This window comes from Eumetopias jubatus, unplaced genomic scaffold, assembly GCF_037043125.1.
Source record: "Eumetopias jubatus isolate StellerSeaLion01/CBP00866 unplaced genomic scaffold, mEumJub1_p1.0 scaffold_10, whole genome shotgun sequence".
NCBI classification, from domain to species: domain Eukaryota; kingdom Metazoa; phylum Chordata; class Mammalia; order Carnivora; family Otariidae; genus Eumetopias; species Eumetopias jubatus.
The window spans coordinates 33,565,300-33,578,645 of NW_028274816.1; the positions used below are offsets into that span (position 1 = coordinate 33,565,300).

The following is a 13,346-nucleotide window of genomic DNA, read 5'->3' on the forward strand; positions in this document are numbered from 1 at the left end:
GCAAGGACTGTGGCCTGGGTTCCTCCATCCACTGTATCAGTGTAGCGACAGCCAGCCTTGCCTCGGGCCTCACCCTGTATCAGGCACGTGTGTTTTCTCCTTGAACCCCCATCACAAGCACGAGTAGATTCTGTCATCAACCCCGTTTACGTCGGAAGTACCTCCCTCTTAGAGTTGAGAAACCTGAAGTTGAGGGACATCCCCACGGTCACACAGCTGGTACCTGGCCAAAGCAGGACCCAAACCCAGGGAGTGTGGCTCCAGAGTCTTTTCAGTGCCCAGCTCTGCAGCGGACACACTGGGCCAGACGGGGCTGCAGAAATGAGCAGGAAGCTGGCCTTGCCCCATGGAGCTCGCAGCCCCCTTCTCTCTGGGCGAGGACCCTGGGATGTGAGGGGATCTGGCTTCCAGGTGGAGACAGACCAGGACACATGTACCCCCAGTGCAGCGGGAGGTTAAGGATGGGCAGAGGAGGAAATGATTTCTTCTTCTTGATGGAACCAGAATATTCTTTCTTCAGGCCCCACTGTAAAACCGTTCTAGAAGGATCAAGTTCTAAAACACCTTGATTCTAAACCCTGATTCCCAAAGTTGTCCCCAGGTGCAGTGAGAACAAGCAAACTGACAGATAGGGAGCTCTTAAGTGGTCGGATACCGGTACCGGTCTAAGCCTTCCTTCACCGCGTGTGAAGACAGATTCTCAGAATTCCCCTGGAAAGTGAGCCTTTCGTTCCAGCACAGACTTTGAAGCTGAAGACTAAAAGGGGTCCCGGCTTTTTCCCAGAGTGGAGAGGCAGAGCCAAGTGCCGGCAGGGAGCTTTCCAAGCCCGGTACCATCCGCAAGGCCCCGGGGGGACTGGTGAGCGAGGGGCCCACCCTGCGGGGGAGGCCCTGCCCCCAGCGGGCCCCTCACCAGGCCTTGCTCCGGGCTCCCGTGCGCCTCTCCCTTTGATTCTGTTTCGCTTCCTCCTTCCCCCTCCCACCTTCCTCCTGAAGAAACCAGAGTTATAAATCGTTTGATGTATTTGCTGAGTAGAGTTTCATACTCTTGATTCCATATTTCTTTGAAGTAGACAAATTAACATTTGATATTCTTCCAACTCCGAGGGAAAAATCAAAGCCCCACTGCCTCTGTTTTCTGTTTACTCGTGTGTGGGTTGTGACCGATTGAATATCTGTGAGTAAGTGGCTTTTGGCAGCAAATTGTCCTTCACTCCTGAAGGAAATGATCGGGACATCTCTCAGCTCTCTTCTGAGGACAGGGAGGAGGGGAAGAAACAAAGGCCTCTGCTTCTCTCTCTCTCTCTCTCTCTCCAGTTACAGGAGGGGCCGAGGTGTGTGTGGAGTTCCTTCCGCGCACGCACACACACACATGCCCACCACACACTCACACGCGCAGCTCTGGGAGGGTGGCTGAGACCTCAAGAGCTGCGCTTGTGCACACAACTGTCCCACCCTGGACAGAGAGCCTTCCAGGGAGAGGCAAGGACCCAGCAGGAGGTGCAGACCCCCAGGAGTGGAGGGGGCGGGTGCCCTGAGAGTGAGCAGGACGTTCAGAGGGAGCTGAGGGCAGAGAGAGAAGGGAGAGAAAAGCGCTCCCCCCTTACCCCCCCCCCCGAGAGGCATAAGAGAAAAGGGGACTGAGTCTGAACAGTTGCTCGGAGCCTCTCTCCCCCATGGTTTGGGGGAGAGAACTTGCTTTTGTTCAGGGCAACTAACCAAGCCGGGCCTGGCCCTTCGTCCTTTGGAGCTGAAGGTGAATGGCTGGAGTTCCCAGTTTATGGAAGCCACACTTCCCCAAAAGGCCTTCCATGGTATTTAGTAGGAGGTGGGAGTCGCTGGACTAGAAGTGAAACAAGCCTCCTAACTGCGGGACTTGTCCGAGCCTTTACCATCTGCCGGGCTCCCTGGGGCCCCCGGGGACTGACCACCGTGCCCCTCTCCTGCGCAGGTGCACTCGTGCCTGCTGAGCGTGCGGGCGGGCAAAGACGGCTGGTTCCAGCTCTACAGCCCCGGAGGGGTGGCCTGTGACGACGACGGCGAGCTGTTTGCCAGCATGGTATGTGGGGCGGGCCCCTCCCTGGGCGCGGCGGGCGGGCCCCAGGCTTGCCCATCGGACGAGGCCAGAGCTGCCCCGATCCGGCAGGGGCAGCCAGCCTGGGAACCCCCAGACTGCATCGAGGCTGAGGAGGGTGATGAAGGGGACGACCACACGTGTTGCCTTCCATCTCTCACCTGAGCGGGCACCCAGCCAGGGCCTCGAAACTCCTGCTCGCGCACAGCCCCACTCAGCTCCGTGCGGCAGTGACACCTCGCAGACGAGGCGGCTGAAGCCCGAGGCGCCCCCCGCCCAAGCGCGCACTGCTAATTGTAGCTGCAGCGTTCAGGTCTGGCCACGGAGGGCTTGGTGTGCACAGGGGTTCCAGAAGGCACTGCAGACCCACCGGCTCGCCTGACCTTTGCCTGAAAAGCCAAGGTCAGGATGATCGTCTCACCCTGGAGATGAGAGATACGAGGTCACCAAACCAGTAACGGCACCCCCAGTGACTTCCAGTGCTTTCTTTGTGCCGGGCACCTCACGTGCGCTGTTTCTTCATCTTCCGCCTTCCGCCTTAAGCATGCCGGTGTCGAAGCAGCCTAGGGAGGTGTGGTGGCCTGCCCGAGCTCACACAGGCCTTCGGCCTCCACATCCCTCCCGTGACCCAAGCCCACACTGTCCAGAGCCAACCCCTTCTGCCAGTAGCAGCATGCACGTCTCCTGAAGGGGGCACACGCTCCCCTCCCGGTGGCCGGGAACCTCGGCTGTCCTGCTTGCTGACGCGGCCAACTGGGCCCTGGGACTCTGCGTGTTCCCAACCCCAAGAAAACACGACTCAGATGGCGGCTCTGATACACACTGGCGTGGCGCCCTGGGCTTCGCCGCCTCATCTGTAAGCCAGGAGCGGAGGGCCGGCTTCTCGGGCTCACCATGCCTTTGCACGTGACAGTGGACGTGGGGCGCCCAGCCAGGGCCTAGCGCACAACCACCTGCAGTTGGTCTCGTCTCTCTGCTGGGCCACCCGTTCAGCGGGGCCTGCAGCTCACGAAGCTCTCGCAGTGACGCCAGATCCGGCGCTGCCTCTGGAGTCTTTCTTGAAAGGGACTTATTTTTAGAGCGTCTTCCTTGCGCACTGGCCCTCCACTCCTCACCCGCTGCCTGATGAGCCCCTCTCCAGTGCCCTGTGCATCCTGGAGGTGCTGGCCTCTGCCTGCCTGCGCCCCCTCACCTCTCAGCAGGGCTCCCCTGATGTCACAGCTTCACCATGGCAACAGCCAGTGGTCCCCCACCCCTCGATGTGGGGACTCAGTGTGCGAGAGAAGTCGGGCAGCTGGCAGCTTCCCAGCCTGAGAGATTGTGTCCATGTGCCAGAGTTGTTAATGATGGAGCGGAAAAAATATACATGGAAAAGGAAGCAGGCAGCCCCTGGGATGGCAGCGCCTCGTTTCCATGGAGATGCAGGGCGCGGGAGAGGTCCCCATGATCAGGCTGCCGTTTCCAGCCATAGAAAGGCGTTTGCTATCCTATGAAGTCTGTGGGGAAAGCGCACGAAGTGCTTGGGCCCCAGCCCTGTTGGTTGGGGTCCCCTGCCCTTGGGTGCGCCTCCAGATACGGCAGGAAGAAACACAGTTTTCTCAACGGTGGCCCTGCTTGTAACCCAGGTGGGGCAGATTTTGCCAATTCCTGGATTTCTGGGGCAGGTGATCACTCAACACCTCTTAGAGCTCCCAGAGAGTTTGGGAAGGGGGAGGCGGAGCTCCCTGCTGTTCTCTGTCCTGCATATGGTGGCACTGTACCCCCTAAACACTAATGCCCAACCCCCACCCTGGCAACCCCCATTCGACTTCCTGCCTCCAAGTCTGACGCTCCAGGTCCCTCACATGTGTGGAATCCTACAGGATTTGTCCTTTGTGATTGGCTTACTTAGCACCATGTCTTTGAGGTTCATCCACATTGGAGCGTGTGTCAGGGAGGGGGGTCTTCTGAATCCCCCTGTAGGGAGGGGTCTGATGATCATTTCAGATCAAGCGTCCAGGCAGGAGGTGGGGCAGGCCTTCTGGTTTTGGAATCCTTCTGGTACCCCAGAAGCAAGCATCTGGGGCCCCAGCCCCACGGTGGCCCCTGCTCTTCACACGGGCCGTCTCCCCTTGCAGGTGCACATCCTCATGGGCTCCTGTTACAAGACCAAAAAATTCCTGCTCTCCCTGGCGGAAAACAAGCTGGGCCCCTGCATGCTCCTGGCGCTGAGGGGGAACCAGACCATGGTGGAGGTAAGGAGCCGGTCCGCGTCCCTGGCCAGGCCACTGTCTGTCTGGGCCTTCGTCCTTGTTGGCTGAGTGCCTTGCAGGAGCCCAGAGCTGTGAGCGCAGCTGGAGCACAGCTGCCGCTGAGGTGTGGCCCCGGCCTGCCCTGAGCCTCGCGTGAGCCTGCCACTGCAAGTTACCTATTTCACTTGTCATCTGTGTTGACCTGAGGGATCAGGGGAGATTTCTCTTCCATTTGTCTATTGCTGTGTAACAGAGCACCCCAACGGGGGCTTAAAATAGTGATACTTATTTGGCTCACGGATCTTGGGGTGACTGGGCCCAACTGACAGGGTTCTCGCTCGGCGTCTCGTGGGGAGGCCAGAGCATCTGGGACCCTGGGCCTCTCTCCACGCAGCAGTCTGGGCCACAGTCTTCCCACTCACCGGGGAGCACACGGCTGGCCCAGTTCCTGTCTGCCTCCTCCCAAAGTCCGCAGAAGCCTGAGGCTCCCAGAGCCGCTGTCCAAAGGCAGACAGGCAGAAGCCGTCTTGCTCTTCCTCACGCGCCTCCCCAGTCGTCCCCCTAATGTCACTGTGTCACATTCTGCTGGGAGAAGTGCCAGCCCCTCGTCTAGGGCTGGGGCTGCGAACACCTCTTAGTGGGAAGAGCGTCCCGAGAATGTGAGCCCCAGAGCGTCTTCCCTGCCAGTGAGCGTTGCAGTGAGATCTGGGGGCGAGGAGTTCACAACAAGGCAGGAGCAGAGCGTCCAGGCCAGGCCCTGTGGCAGGAGGCGTGGCGTGAGAACAGGGAGGAGGCCAGCATGGCTGGGTCGAGGGGCAAGAGATTGGGGACTCGGGTGGGTGCGCCTGGAAAGCCTGCGAGGCGCCCGCAGGCCCTGGTAAGGATCTTGGAGGTTGGGTCCTGATGCTTGTGCAGGGGACTTGCAGGGACTGGGGGGTGGGGGTGGAGCCGAGAGGCAGGTTAGCCATGCTATGAGGGCCTGGGCCAGGTGGGCTGTCCTTGGGAGGGGAGGAGTCATCAGGAAGGGAATCGAGGCAGGGCTGCCTTCGCATGAAGCCCGGGCTCCCAGGCAGGAGGGCTGGGAAGAGTGACACCCGCAGCTGCCCGAAGGTCCAGGAGGCAGGATGTGGCAGGTGGTCCCCAGGGCTCCAGTTTAACTCAGTGAGCATGTCTTGAGCACCAGCCGTGGGCCAGGCAAGGGGGGAAATCTAGGGATGGAAAGAAGTATCCAGTCTTGTGGGCTCTCTCCCAGCCCTTCAGGTCCTAGCATGCATCCTTTCTCCATGCATTTGCCAAGGGCCTGCTCTGTGCTCAGCTGAGTGGGCATGAATGTTCCCATTGTATGGATGGGAAGCTGCAGATGGTGATTTGCCCAATATCACACAGCCGGAAAGGCAGAGAGGGGAGAGCACGGTGGCTCGTTTTCAGGATAAGATTTTGAGGTGCATAGAGCACGCCGAGCTTATCCATAGACCCCTGTCCCCTGGTGCGCGGGGCTGTTGGCCCAGGCTGAGGGGGTTTGGCCCTCTGTGCCTGTAAGGAGCAGCCCTGCCCGGAGTCTCGGGCTGGCTGTAAGGTGCCTCCCCTGCTCTTGGGCAGATCCTGTGCCTGATGCTGGAATACAACATCATCGACAACAACGACACCCAGCTGCAGATCATCTCAACCCTGGAGAGCACAGGCGTGGGCAAGCGCATGTACGAGCAGCTGTGTGACCGGCAGCGGGAGCTCAAGGAGCTGGTGAGTCCACAGCCCGGCTCCGCGGCTCCAGAGCTGGGCCAGCCAGAGAGCACAGCTGGGGTGCGGTGGGGGCAGAGCCCAGGACCACTGCACCTGCACGGGCCTCTGTCCCAGTGAGTCCTCCTCCAGACTCAGAGCTAAGTCGGGACTACCACCTGCCACTTTCCAGACGATCACAGAGAGGGCAAGTCAGTGGCCCACAGGCACAAAGCTCCTCCTCGGCCGTGCCAGGAATGCGTCCCCATCCCCAGCGTCATGTATGCCAGTTACTGTCACCACCCCCCCCCCCCACATTAGCCATGTGTCTTAGGCCCTTCCTTAAGGGCACCAGGGCTGTACTTCAGAGTGGCAACAGACTCATGCCCCTGGTCCCCTGGAGCAGCTCTCACCCAGTGGCTGATAGGGGAGGGTGTGTAAATACCCCTGCTCCCTCTCCACGCAGGTGGGACACCTCTGAGACATGACCCAGAGGCCCCCAGCGGTAGCTGTACGAGAACACTCCCTTCCTGAAGGGGCTTCGCTGTCTCCCTTCCCCCGCTGGTGTTTCTTGGGATCCCCTCTCTAATAAACCAACTCCACCCCAACCTTGTCTTAGGGTCTGCCCCGAGAACAAGACCACCATGTTGTTGCCTTGTACCACCCAGAAATGAACCTGGCACTGTGTGTGATGTTAATGGGGGGGGTGCAGGATGGAGGCTCAGGGGAAAGAATGGGTCGTAATCAGTCTGTTTCTGTTGCAGCAAAGGAAAGGCGGGCCCACTAGGCTAACACTGCCCTCCAAGTCCACAGTGAGTTGGTTTCAATCTTCCGTGGGGCCGGGTGGAGGAAGGAAGGTGCTTAGGCCTCCCCACTGGGGAACAGCAGTGTCTCGTGGAGGCAAACAAGAACAACGTAGTATGTGACAGGCCAGCTTTTCCAGCAGGGAACCAGGGTGCAGGAAACCAAACATGATAAAGATTATTGTTGATATTAATGTTAATATGTTACCAGTTAGTAATAATAGCTAATATCCATGGAGCATATATGTATCAGATACTGGGTTATGAGTTCATTTTGTCACCACAATAGCACTATGAAGTTGGTGCCTTTTTCCAGCCCCATTAACAAGTCTTCAGGGATCTCAGTTCCTTCTGTCCTGCTGCCTCGCTGTCCTTGGCATGAGACTTCCACCTCATGGTCCGAAAAGACTGCTCAAGCTCTAGCCATCATGTCTGCATTCAAACCAGCAGAAGGAGGAGGAGCAAAGAACATGCCCTTTCCCTTTCAGGACTTGCCTGAAAGTTCTAGTGGACACATCTCCCTGTACACCATTGTCCAGGTTCAGCACATGGCCGCACCTGGCCGCGAGATTAGCCTTAATTCAGGGCAGTTGTGTGACTGCTGAAACTCCAGGATTCAGTCGCCAAGGTGGAAGGGAGAACGGATGTTACCCTCGGTGGCCTCATAGTCTAGTGCTCACCCCATCTGCATTGATCTACACAGGCCTTAGAGTTGGGGGGACCTCAGTGTTCACAGATGGGAAATGGCACAAGCTGCCGCCTGGGAGGGTGAGTTGGCCAGGCACACGTGGACGCGCGCACGCACACGCACCCGTGGGAAGGACGTGGCCTCAGAACACCCCAGTTGGTGATTCAGGGCGTGACTCACAGCACTGGAGGCTTTCTCCCTCACCCACAGGGACGTGGAAGCAGCCTTCCCCTCCCCGACAGCCCCCTCGGCCCAGCCCCTCCCCCCGAGCCACAGCGTCACACCACCTCCTGGGGCTGAGCTGCCCCCAGCTGTAGCTCTCTGCGGGGCAGGGGAGGGGCGGTGGGGAGGGGCGTGCGACGGGGTCTCAGGAGCTGCTCGCGGCCCGAGGCCTTCCCCGACACCCCACCTGCCCGTCTGTTTGCAGGATGCCGACTTGGCTCGTTTGCTGAGCTCCGGCTCTTTCGGGAACCTGGAGAACCTCAGTCTGGCCTTCACCAACGTAACCAGTGCCTGCGCTGAGCACCTCATCAAACTGCCTTCTCTCAAGCAGCTCAACCTGTGGTCCACTCAGGTGCACACTGCTTGCCTGCTCCCTGCTCCGTGCTCCCACCCACTCCCCACATCCTGCACCTGCACCCGCCTTCATGCCCCCGTGCACTCCTGCTCTGCTCCTGCTTTAGCACCCTCCTCCGTGGCTGGCCTTTCTGCCCAGAGCCCGTGGCCCCGTCTCCTGATTACCATACCCCCTCCCCCCACTCAGCACCCACTCCCGAGGGCAGAGGAAGTTTAGGATCTCATGAAGCCCAGTGGCCCATTTCACAGGTGCAGTTGCTGAGGCCCAGGTCAGGGATGTGCTGGGCAAAGTCTTAGAAGCCCCGAGAGGCAGGGCTGAGATGTGGGCTGGTCTCACACATCTGCCTGGGGAGCACACGGGCAGCTCGTGGGTCTTTTTGTTGTAATAACCACAGCACATGGCTGCTTGCTGCCCGTGCTCAGGGTCATTTGCACTGTTGAGCACCTCCCGTGGATCAGTGCATGTGGTCCCCACACCACCCCTGGGATGGTTAGGCTCCACCGGGACCCTCGTTTTTCAGGGGAGAAACCAGGGTGTTCCTGGCCGTCTGCCTTCCAGGCCCATCCCACCCCGTCCCACTGTCCTGCCCGGGGAAAGCTGCTGTGGTCCCCACATCCCACCAGCAGAAGCTGGACGCGAACCCAGGTCACAAGAAGCACTGAGTCCTGGAGAGAAGCGAGAGCAGCAGACCCCTAGGGCTTGGAAGGCCGTGGCTCTGTCCCCATCGCCTTCCTCCACTGCTACCCCAGCTTTAAGGTCACTTCCCTGGGTGCCTGGGGGAGGCTGGTGGAGCCCCAGGGCTGAGAGGTTCTCTGCTCCACAGTTTGGAGATGCCGGCCTGAGGCTCCTGTCGGAACACCTCACCATGCTCCAGGTGCTGAACCTGTGCGAGACGCCCGTCACCGACGCCGGCCTGCTGGCCCTCAGCTGTGAGTCCCGAGGGGGCTGCCAGAGTGGGGGAGGGCCCGCTGCGTGCGTGCGTGCGTGCGTGCGTGCATTCAGCAGACCTCGGCTAAGCATGGACTGTGCCCTGCCCTGTGCTGTGTGCTGGGTTATATTCATTCAACACGTCTTCACTGAGCACCTGCTGGGCACCAGGCACCATTCTAGGTGCTAGGAACAATACAGGAGGGGAAATATCCCTGCCCTCGGGGAGCTTATATTCTAGAAAAGAAAGGGAAAATGAGTACCCATACCCTCCAGATACTTGTCTGAGGAAGCAGGTTCAAGGAAAGTAGGACGCTGTTGCCCTAACCAGTGACAGCCATCCCCTGGGGTTGGAGGGGCAAATTCTCAGATCCTGCCCCAGACCTGCTGACTCAGACACTGCATTTTAACAAGGTGCCCAGGTGATCCCTGTACGCTGTTCAGGTTTGAGAAGCGTCGCCCTAATAGAAGGGGCGCCTGGGTGGCTGAGTCGGTCGAGCATCCAGCTCTTGGTTTAGGCTCAGATCATGATCTCATGGGTCGTGGGATCGATCCCCGCGTCGGGCTCCACACTCGGCGAGGAGTCTGCTTGAGCTTCTCTCCCTCTGCCCCTCCCCCTCCTCGTACATGCGTTGTCTCTCTAAAGTAAATAAATCTTTTAAGTATATATACACACACACACGTTCACACTCAGGGAACTCAGGAATGCTGATTCCTGTACCCCAACCCTTATCTCCCGGACTAAACTCTTGGGTGCTAAGCCTGAGAATTTGCACTTCCCATTTCTGACCCACTGGTTTAGACCAGAGGCCCCATACCTTGGCTGGGAGGAATTGAGGAAGGCTTCCCAGGGAGGTGACTGGATCTGGGTGGACAAGATCCGTATGTAGGAAGTGGCCGGGGAGGGGTTTGCTGGGCAGTGGCCATGGCTCCTGCCAGGTTATTGGCAAATTCCGGATGGCTTGGGCAGGGTGGGGACAGGAGACGGGAGGAATGGAGGGCAGGGAAGATGAGATTTGGAGACGTTTCTATACACATGCGCTTCTTGGACACCGTCGTTAGAGTCTCACAGTCGCTGGCTCCGCGCCCCTAGGAGTGGAGCCGAGCATCACATCGCTAACGAGCGACTCCTGACCAAACCAAAGTTTGAGACCTGCTTTCAAGAAGTTGGGGCCTGGGTCAGCCCTCCCAGGAGAGCTTGCAGAGTTCCCCTGGAGGACGGGCTGGGCCTGGTCCCCTGGGGCTGATCTGCAGTGTGGCAGGCAAGCTCTGGGGACATTTGGGGTACAGGCAGTGGAGGGAGGCTCTGAGAGCAGGGAGAGGACATAGGCCCAGACCAGCGCATGCCTAAAACAGACTTTCTGACTTGTGGGCCCCGGCCGTGCCCCTGAAACTCCACTTCTCCCACCCTGTCTCCTCATCAGGGCCCTCGGCCCTAACAGTCAGTCCCCCAGCTTGACTGCTCCATACCTGCAGCTACCCTACCCTGGTGGGGGTCTCACTGACTCCATGACTGGGTCTGTCTGTCCTTGTACAGCCATGAAGAGTCTCTGCAGCTTAAACATGAACAGCACCAAGCTCTCGGCTGACACCTATGAAGATCTGAAGGTAATTCCTTGCTCCCTCCCTCCCTCCTTCCTTCCTTCCATCCATCCACCAGCATCTAGATACTGGTGCTTCGCCCTCATGGAGCTTATGCTCCAGCAGGAAAGGCAGTAAATGGAATAATGGCAGGTTGAAAGGAGTGATAAAGAGGAAGCCAGCAGAGAATGGGTGGATTGGAAGTAGCGATGGTCCTTTTGAAGTAGAGGCTGCATAAGCTGAGACCTGAGAGATAAGCCACAGATGCAGAGGATGAGAGGAAAAGCAAGTGCAAAGGTCCCAAGGCAGAAAGGGTTGGCATGAACTGACTTTGTGGCAGATGCGACTAGAGAGTACGAATAGACCGGGGCCAGACTGAATTAAGGCCTCAGAGGTCACCGAAGGGCTCCGGATTTCATCCAAATTCAGTAGAAAGCTTTCAGAGGCTCTAAGCGATGTAGTGAGTTTTGCTTGTAAATGCTTATTCTGGCCGTTACCAGGAAAACTGATTTTTTTGCGGGGGCCGGAGGTAGTGCCAGCAAGAGTAGAAACAGGAAGCACATTTATGGGGCTGGTACAATCTCGCAGATAAGAGCCTGGACTGGCAGCCTGGGCTAGGTTGGCGAGATAAAATTGGGGAAAGGAAAAAGGATCTGAGTGGGGAAAGGCAGGACACGTTTTGTTTGTAAAACAGGTCTTGGGGGTTGGGGAAGCTGGGCCTTCAGCAGCCTCCTGCCCCCGTCTCCCTGGGCCTGGTACCCTCTGCCCCCGAAGGAGTGAGCGGGGCTGCAGTTAGCCAGTGCCAAGGACGCCGGAAGGGCTGGGCCAGGTGGCCAGACGGTACCAGCAGCCCACTGGCACCTTCACACGCTGGAAGCCCCTCGGAGGGAATTCTCACCAGCACGGACCCCACTGCCAAAGATTGCCCCTGAAACTTAAAGGAACCCAGATCCAGACACTGCAACCAAGCAGCAAAAGGGTGTATATAGTCAGCCACCTGTGAGAAGAGCCACTTTCATGCATTCGAGAGGCAGGCGGGCAAGGCCCCCCAGATCACTGCCCCGTCCAGGAGAACCTGGAGACCACGTCCCTGTGTTGCAGTCTCCTGATTTTGAGAGGCTGGCTTAAAGGGTTTTTTACAGTGCTGCAGGGTGACCGCAGGCCTCCGGTGTGTCACCTCTGCCTGGGGAGCGGGGGGCCGTGAGCCGGGCCCCAGCAGAGAAGCACCAAGGAGCTCTGTGCGCTCATGTGTACACATGCACGGTAGAAGGTCGCCCTGGCCGGGGTGCGCAGGCAAGTGGGAAGGGAGGGAGGGAGTATGGGGAGGAGAGCTGTTAGTCCTCTCTGTGCAGGGAAGGCTTGTGGAGAGAAAGCCAGCTGTTTATAAAAGAAGGGAGGAACTTGTCTAGGTAGCAGGGATGGAGAGCAGGAAGCGGCTCTGAGCAATAGCAGGTGGAATTGTCTGGGAGGATCTGACCGGGTGTCCTGAGGCAGGAGACTGTCCACGCCCCCCCCCCCCCCGCCCAGTACCTGCCCTTACGGGGATCCCGTGATCCTGCTTCATACGCGTGCCCGATGGCTGGTAATGATGGGATGTAAGCGATAGGAAAAGGGAGAATAGTCCCCATCTGCAGAGCATACCGTCGGGTGTCAGACGCTGCGTGCTGTGCGTTAGGTACTCTGTCCTTAGCACCGTCCTGGGAGCGGAGGACTGGACCCCATTCGCTCCGCAGACATCTCCTGAGGCTCCCGGAGGCTGGAGGCTCTGCCCAGGGTCCTGTGACCAGCAAGTGGCAGAGCTGGGGCTCACGCCCCGGGCTTCCCACCTACAGAGCCAGGGATGCACATCCTCTCCGAGGAGGGGGGCGTGGAGTCCCCAGCAGCTGTCACCCGCGATCTCCAGGGCTGGGCACACCCCATGTGCTGTGTTCTCCCCGAGGTCACCTAGCTCTGAGCTCCAGGGAGCCCCCGGTGGCAAGTTGGGAGAGGGCAAGGCGGGACCCACAGCCACCGAGGCGGGGAGCCGGGCACCGCGGGGCCGGGTGCTGGAAGGGACCGGCTCCTTCTTGCTGCCCCACAGGCCAAGCTCCCCAATCTGAAGGAGGTGGACGTCCGCTACACGGAAGCCTGGTGAACCTCCCGGCTCGGCAGGAAGGCGTTTGCAGCTGCGACACACAACTCTTGACTAATAGCCGTAGAGCGCGGGTCCTGGGGTCCCACCCCCAGCGTCCGGGCTGTGAGATAGATGGGGGAGTCCTTCTGGGGCAGAGGGCGGAGGGGGGAGGGGGTGGGGAGGGGGGGGCCGTAAGCACGCCCAGCCCCACCTAATTCTTTTAGCTTCGTAATTGGAAACCTTGACCTGATCTAAAATGGACTTTGTAGCAACCAGAGGAGCATCAGCGGGTCGGGGGAGGGTGTGGGGTGGGGGTGGGGGGCTTGGGGAGGGGGGACCCTCTGTGGATTTTCTTTGCCTTTGTGTTTAATGCTGTGTGGGAAAAGTCAACCCCGATGCCACCGTCACACGACCCCGATGGCCTCAAGGGCCGAGGAAGGATGCTTTCTTCCTCAAGAGGCTCGACCGAGAATTCGCCCCCCAACCCCCCCCACCCCCGCCATTGGGACAAGAAAGCCCAGACATGTCATCGCACCGTCCTGTGTCCTCGCCATTGCTATGCAAAGTGATTCTTGTTGTACATAAGATTTAAATAATGCGCCTATTTAAGAAATGTTGACAAATTGCGGGTCTGGG

The 13,346-nt window shown here is 59.0% G+C and overlaps 1 protein-coding gene across 1 annotated transcript in view; it reads left to right on the top strand.

Moving 5' to 3' along the window:
* The window catches only part of CMIP (c-Maf inducing protein), a 227,869-nt gene extending 214,902 nt beyond the window's left edge, over positions 1-12,967 (top strand). Inside the window, exons 14-21 of the mRNA XM_028092692.2 lie at positions 1,952-2,059; positions 4,192-4,308; positions 5,905-6,045; positions 6,786-6,833; positions 7,940-8,086; positions 8,913-9,018; positions 10,554-10,624; positions 12,678-12,967. Coding sequence (XP_027948493.1) covers positions 1,952-2,059; positions 4,192-4,308; positions 5,905-6,045; positions 6,786-6,833; positions 7,940-8,086; positions 8,913-9,018; positions 10,554-10,624; positions 12,678-12,731 — 792 coding nt within the window. The 3' untranslated portion in view covers positions 12,732-12,967. The remainder of the gene's footprint in view (positions 1-1,951; positions 2,060-4,191; positions 4,309-5,904; positions 6,046-6,785; positions 6,834-7,939; positions 8,087-8,912; positions 9,019-10,553; positions 10,625-12,677) is intronic.
* Positions 12,968-13,346: the final 379 nt, after the last annotated feature.